The sequence below is a fragment of the Cavia porcellus genome, unplaced genomic scaffold (assembly GCF_034190915.1).
Source record: "Cavia porcellus strain 051 isolate PalLab524CR breed Dunkin Hartley unplaced genomic scaffold, mCavPor4.1 scaffold_1, whole genome shotgun sequence".
Taxonomy (NCBI): domain Eukaryota; kingdom Metazoa; phylum Chordata; class Mammalia; order Rodentia; family Caviidae; genus Cavia; species Cavia porcellus.
In genome coordinates this window covers 95,803,011-95,810,923 of record NW_026947484.1, presented here as the reverse complement: position 1 = coordinate 95,810,923, position 7,913 = coordinate 95,803,011, and the positions used below count along the sequence as shown (strand labels likewise).

Sequence of the window (7,913 nt, the reverse complement as noted above, 5' to 3'; positions counted from 1 at the left end):
CCGCCCTTCCCCACCCAGGCCGCTGCCTCCTGCGGCGGTGCCCGCGCGCCCCCTCGCGGCCGCCCGCTAAAACGCGGAGCACACAGAGCCCCACAGCTGTCTCCTGAGGGCAGCAGGGAAGGAGGCCCAGCTGCAGCCCTGCCTGCTCATCTGCCTGGAGCCTGCCCTGGGGCCTAGAAGCCAGGGAAGCAGGTCTGTTCCGATGGAGCTGCTAGTGATCCGCCTCAGAAATGCCTAAAGGGCAGAACCAGTTTCTACTCTCCTTGGAAAAAAGGAGATACTTTCCTGGCACTCAACAAGACACCAGCCAACTAAGGCAGCATATCTCCCATCTCATCGCGGACAAGCTTGCTGTTGAGGTTGAGGTGGTCTGTGAACTACACTTCGGGAACCTAGCTCAGAAGCAGGACCACCTAAAGATGGCACAGGCAGAAACTCGGTTTCTCTATCCTTGGGATTTGCTTTCCTGAAAAATTTGAAAGGAAACATCTGTGCCCTAAACAAAAAATGAACACATTTCCTCACCTTGGGAGACTGACAGGGTAGACATTCCACACTGCTTCTCTCTTAGCACTTCCCTGGGAAAAGTTAGCAAGTGAAGAAGCAAGCTCTATTTTTGTCTCTAGCCCTGCTCTAATTTTCCAGAGTCCCAAGGCAAACTCAGCTCAGGTTTTGTTGCAGCTGAAATATATCTGAAATCCAAACATGACATTGTTTGCACCGTATACTGGGCATTATTCATTATGAATAAACACCTATGTAGAAAATATGTCCTTTGTTTTCTACCAATAATGTTACAGTTTCTGATGTTTCATTAGAAATTCTATAGGAGTATCGGAAGTTTCTAGAGTCTGATATTTTTGTAAGAAATATTAATTATTAGGACACTTTTAAAACACATCTGTCATCAAATTGACAGATTATAAAACCTCTAGTGATTAGTGCCAGTGTCTGTTTCTTCTACATTAGAGCTCAGTGCAGGAATTCCTGTTCACATCAGTGGTTCTTCAGCCTACAATTATGTGGTGACTCCTGTATGTAAGTGATGTCAACGTTTTGGCCTTGACATCTTCCACATATGACTGCAAAGGTGCCTATGGCACTTCTAGTGAATCAGAAGGATGTGTTTTCATGGCCTTACACTCTAGGCAAAAAAAAATCACTTCCTTCCATACTTAATTAGTCCATATGTATTCTCATCTGATACTTAAGGGCCAACAAAATGGAACAGAAATTGTAACTGGGTGAAGCAATGACAAGTTCTTTCAATAACACCATCCTTCATTTGTACAACAATGTACTAATGATACTTTTCACAGGAAAAACAACCAAATTTAATTTAGAATTCATTTTATGAAAATAATTTTCTACCAAAGTCAAAATGCAATTTTACATATAACACGTTTTGCTATTTTCAGTTAAAGCATCATGAATATATATTAACAGTATAGAGAGAAGGACTTGGACCACATTAAGAAATTAAAATTCTGTCCTTAACATGTGAGGAAATAAGGAAAGAATGGATACAGCACTTTTTGCCCATTCTTGAAGATCACAGTCACAATAGAAGCGAATGAGTCTTTGATTACTACCCAGTCGTTGGTTTCTCACTAATAGTCTTATTGACACAAATTGAAATCTGATGAAACAGTTCTCCAACTCAACTAATTGTTCTCTTTTGTGAATCTTCAATATAATCTTGCAATAAACTCGTTAAAGAACTTTGATGAATAAAAAGCATCCATATATCTATTCCATATCAATTCACATTTTCAGTATGTAATGATGTTATTTCTCTAGAAATAACAATCAGTTTTCCTCTCATAAGTGTTGATTGGTATGATCCTAGCATTGTGGGAGTTTGAATCCAGTTTGGCTACCAATTATTCATAAACAACTAGTGATGCTCTGTCTCAGCATAAAAACTAAACAAAGGGCTGTGCCTATTCTCAATGAAAAGGGCCTAGGTTCAAACCACACTACCAAGAACATGGAAAAAAAAAATATATATATATATATAGATAGATAGATAGATAGATAGAGATATAGATCTCTCTCTCTCTCTCTCTCTCTCTCTCTATATATATATATATATATATATATATATATATATATATATAGCACAGCTCCTAAAGTGATAGAGGTTGAACAACCCTACATCCATTTCATGATGATTTCACTGCTTAAAGAAGTCACATAAATTATAGATATGAAGGCTAAAAAGGAAATGGGTCAGTTAATAAAACCTATATTTCTGAGTTACGAAAGGTTAGACAAGAGAATACAACAATGAAAAAAGAACATTGGGAAGAGTCTCTGGCAAAAAGCATTGAACCTATTTTGGATTTTATTATATACGATAGTATAAGCAAAAATCTTTTAAAGACAAGGAGATTATACAGAAACCATTGTTCATTTTGTTAGTCAATTCTAAATACTCTGTAACGCTGTCATTCTCTTGAATGGTCTTACATTGTTTTGATATACTTAATGCTACAGTATATGAAGTTGTACTCAAGGATTTCAAAGAAAGAAACAATATGGTAACTACTTTTAGGTTAGGATTATCTGGTGGTGAAACACTATTCTGCTTAAATGGTTATGTTTTGATCTGCGCTGTTTCGTTGTTATGCCCTCTTTTATCTCAATCTCCACTCCATTATTTACTTTTTTATCTTTATCTTTTTAATTAAAGGAAAAAAATAGCAGGATATATTATAGTAACCCACTTTGACTTTTCATTACCTTGATTTAAAGCCCTGTAATACTCTCACCATCTGGTTTTTAACTGATGTTCCCCTATTCTGTTTTGCTGGATAGTATCAGGTTCGAAAGTTTAGGCATCAGCTGTGAAGATAATGAGATTCATTATGACGCCCATTCTTGTTGACTTTTATCTACTTTTGAAGACCTACAATGTCTCCAATGTTTTGGTTTTGTCGGTTTTATTCTTTACTATTTTGTTCAATTGTATTATAACTAATGATACAGGCAATTCTATTAGAGATAGTGGGAGGCATTATGGTAACCATTGTTAATCACCTTGTATTATGTTTTTACATTATCTATTATGTCCACCCTTTTGACTTGACCGATTCTGTTCTGTTATGTCACATTTGGTTTTACTCTCTTCCAAAAAAGTAATAAGAACCGTGGGAGCAATGAAACCCAAAATGTGTAATAGTCATGGTACAAAAGAGAGGAAAAGAAAGTGCTCCAAACTATATAACTGCATGTATATTTAAGTGTATAAGATAGAAAATGATATCGCAGAGTTTTATTGGATCAATGAACAGAACTGTTTGCAGTATAATTGATGGAATGTCCACTTTACAAGCTTTAATTTTGTGACTTGAACAATTATTTCTAAGATGACAATATGTAATCCATTAACTAGTGATTTCCTACTGTTCATTTTTTTTTCTGTAAATCTGTATAACTTGTACCCTTTCCCTGCTTTCTTTCTTTTCTCCTTAAATAAAATTTAAAAAAAAAAAAAAAAAAAAAAAAAGCATTGAACCAGGGACTCAAAATACATTTGGATTTCAAGCTTAATAAAGCTGTAATTTTGAAGGTCAAATTTCAGGCATCCAATGAAAATAGAGAATTTAAAGCCCTCTCAGTTGACATACATAAAAGTATTAAGTCATTATTCAGCATTTTTGTATGAGGAGATCCAAAAAGCTCCAAAAGATAATTCACTGTGATTACATTAGTGCAGATCCATTGAAAAAAAAAACAAAAGTCAAAGGCATACTAGCTTCAGTTCTATGCTGTTTTTGTGAAATTGTTTTCTACTTCTGCAAAAATACTCTTTTAATCCCAATCCCTCTTCTCTACATCTATTGTGACACTGCACAGTATTTGAGACCAAATACTTAAGGGAACTTAGTATAATCAAAACAGAAGCCAAGGCTATTTCCCCATAAATAAAAGTTTCTCAACTGAGTCATCTTGCAACATGCCCCACTCTTCAATTCTCCAGGTATCCTACAATTTTCATGGCACTAATCTCTGTAGAGAAACTTTAGAGCTGTGAAATCTGAGCCATAGCTTTCTCATTCCATTCTATTCAGTTCCTTATTTCATTTATCTTCAGCTCATGTCCTCAGACTTATAGCTAGGGTGCACAAAATTTTACCAAATATATTCAAATTAATGAACATATACTCTGAAGACAAAAACTAGACAACAAGACATGTCCATGGAATGAACAAGGTTACTAAGCACCATGTCTGACTTAACCAAATAGCACTTTTCAGACAAGGACAATGAGGAGATCTGAAGAGAAAGAAGCTGCCATTTCACCAGAAGGAGTTAACTTACTGGAACATACAGATCAGTCCAGAGGCAGCTCTGGGTCTTTTGTTCAGAAATATCCCCAGATAGCAGGTGACAGTTGAAGATTCAGACTGGTATTTTCTCTCATGGTGGAGTCAACAGTGTCTGCATAGTTCTCTGGGCTCCCTGTGCTTTCATGGTTCCTGTTGTAAATGGGAATAAGAGTGGAACTGCTCAGTGTGTGCCTTAGTCACTGATGTCTCCATTGGCCTAATGGTCTCGGCACAGGAGAGGCTTTCACTGAGTACGAAACCCTAGGTTCCTGTTGTCAGGAACAAATGAGAATTGATTGATTAAGTGCTAAGATTAATGTCTGACTTACAACAAGCAATAGGGAATAATCACTTATCTTTGAGCCATAAGTTCTTGCTACATTTATCTGCTTTGCTTCAAACATCTTCCTACGCTTTCAACAAAAACTTGTTCTCCATCTTGCTGGGTATGAAGGATTAAGTTGCATTTGTCATTAATTCCCCCAGCAGGATATTCCTTTCCTACTCTCATTATTGTTTTGACTTTGACACACAATTTTGTTTTCTATTTGTCAACAGTCAGCACATTAAAAAAAGAAACAACTGTTACTTTCTATGAAAAAGGAAGTGTGAATATCTCTTCTGATTACTAATACAAAACAATGAAATAGCCTGTTTACTTTTGTACACCTACATCATTGAGTTATTTGAATCCTAATGCGAATTTTGAAAAGATCAATCTGATCCAAATCAGTATGAATAACATTTTCAAACACGTATTTTCTTGGGTATGATATAACTCCCATGTGTGTCAAAATTCATTAGTCACACTATGAACAGCCTGAGGTATTACAATGCACTATAGTCCTACAAATGCAATTCTTAAGTTAATACAGTTCCTTAGAACTTATTTTGGGTAGAGTTGCATATAATTTGAAAGATAGACACATATTTGCATGAAAGATACTCAAAGTACCTGCTGCAATTCTCTGGACCATAAATGAGTTTGGTTAGATTTTTCTCTCCATTTTATACTTGAGTTCTGCTTCTCTAACTATTGGGCAGCCACAGATTTTTTTTTGTATTGATTCTCAGTGCACTTCAGATTAGATCTTGCACTGAGGATCAAGTCTTAATATATTCTGGGTTATGTGAAGGAAAGAGAAAATTATTTCGTATTTACTTCTATGAACCATAATGGACACATCAAGAATTATGTTCAGTTTAGAGAAGAAACAGTATTTACTATATCTAAATGAGAGTCTATCACCTAAACAAGTCGAAGATGTATTTCCTCATATTAAACAAATTAAAGTATTTTATACTAATAATGGAAGTTAAATATATATTATATTTAAGTATTTTAGCAATTTTGAAAGATACTATAGTAATTTAACTTTTACATTTTGAAAAATAGGTACATAATATGATTCATTGTAATTTATAGAAGTATATATATGAACCAGAATAACTAAAATATAAGAACATGTATACTATTATATAAGAAAATACCAGAAGACATACATTATAGTAAAATTATTATAGTAAAAGTATAACATTTTTGAAGTTGTTAATTATCAATAAGCAGATACCATTTTACTTTTCTTTTTATAGGCATGTTTGCAGTATATATTTACATGCTTGAGAAAGGTGATACACGTACATCATATATCTTAAATTCTTTCCTTCTTTTTTTTTTTTTTTTTTTTTTTTTTTTGCTATGGAAGATGGGAATTCATGACCTTACACTTACCAAGTAGTGCCTGTGCTACTGAGCGAAATCCCTAGCACTTGATTCGTTTGTCCATCACTTTCCTCTCCTTAACCTTCCCCACCCCTTTGTCCCCTTACCTTTAAGTAGCATCTACTTTCCTAGCTCCTACATCTTTTATATTTTTATCATCTATAATCTCTTCTTCTCATGTAAGGGAAACTACAATATTCAGCTTGTGTGTTTGATTTATTTTACGTGACATCAGGGTCTCAAGTTCATCCACTTTCCCAGAAACCTCTTCTGTCTAATTTTTCTTTATAGCAGAGTAGTGCCCTGTGGCATGTAAATAGCACCCTGGCTTACTCATTCATCCAATGAACTTATAGAGTACTACCACGATTTAGGTATCATGAATCAGGCAGTGATAGCTTTTAAATTTCACATTCAGCCTAAATTTCTGTTTGTTCAAGTGTAATATTGTTCTTAAATAAAATAGTTTCATGGTCTTATTATGTGTATTTCAAAGGTACGAATCCACTACATAAATATATTGTACACTCTTCATATACATATACACATACATATACATATACATAAATATAGTACATAGAGATGATATCTTATAAGTCATATCCCAGTCAATGGATTTTAATGAGAACTTAATTTAGGAAAACACCCACAACTTCACTGTATATATCATGTGCAGTGAAGGCACTGATGAAAACGAAGAGGGTGAGAAACTTCACTCAAAATCCCAGTACAGAAAGCAAAAAGGAACAGGAAAACAGAAGTAGAAAATAAAGGAAGGGCATTCAGAAAGTGAAGCTGATGAGTTCCCTATTTAAGTGGTCTGAACACAGCAGGCCTTCAGAGAACCCACAGGCAAAGGTTCAAAATCACACATCCACCTCAGTTAGCCCAGCAGCATCACCAGGATCCTTATGGCCTGTCCATTGTCTGAATTGGTGGCCCTGCTGGTGTTGATCATCATGGCATCATGCTCTCTGGCCTGCACCCTGCCTCAGACCTACAGCCAGAGGAATGCCAGGGCCCTGCTTCTCCTGGAACAAATGAAGAGAATTTCCACTTTCTCCTGCCTGAAGCACAGACAGGACTTTGGATTGGCTCAGCTGAACTTTGATGGCAAGCAGGTCCAGAAGGCTCAGGCCCTCTCTCTCTTCCATGAGATTACCAGGCAGACCTTCAACCTCTTCGCATCAGAGGACTCATCTGCTGCCTGGAACCAGAGTCTCCTTGACACCTTCTGCAATGGCCTCCATCAACAGCTGAGTGACCTGCAGGCCTGCCTGACCCAGGAAGTGGGGCTGGAAGAGCCTCTCCTGATGCATGAGGACTCCAGATTGACTGTGAGAAAATACTTCCACAGGATCACTGTCTACCTGAAGGAGAAGAGCTACAGCCCTTGTGCCTGGGAGGTGGTCAGAGCAGAAATTGTCAGATCCTTCTCTGCATCAGAAAAACTGGCAAGAAAGATGCAAGACTAAAGAATGAGTCTGAGTTTAACATGGAAATGGTTGTGATCAACCTTATCACACTTTCACAGTTCTACCATTTGAAGACTCTCATTTAGGTTCTCTCTATAACATGCTTTATTTGTCCAAAGTTTTCAGGAGTACTAGGCAACACTGTGTTCATCTGTTCCTGGAGATGTTCTTGCAAATGACCTGGGAAGGACAGAGCAGTATTTATTTATCTCCTTTAAGATTTATTCATTTATTTATTTATGACATTATCTTTGTACACAAAACATCATGCATGCAGTTACTTTAAAAAAACTTGTTGTTTTCTTTATATTACTCAACTTGTATTTTTCTTTTCCCATGCAGTGTAACATAGAAAAACACCATCTGTTTATTCTTTAAAGG

The 7,913-nt window shown here is 36.2% G+C and overlaps 1 protein-coding gene across 1 annotated transcript; it reads left to right on the top strand.

Moving 5' to 3' along the window:
- The first annotated feature begins 6,968 nt into the window (after positions 1–6,968).
- On the top strand, positions 6,969–7,532 carry LOC100716684 (interferon alpha-4-like). Its single transcript, XM_003478981.1, has one exon. The coding sequence runs from the start codon at positions 6,969–6,971 to the stop codon at positions 7,530–7,532; it is 564 nt and encodes a 187-aa protein (XP_003479029.1).
- The last annotated feature ends 381 nt before the right edge of the window (positions 7,533–7,913 follow it).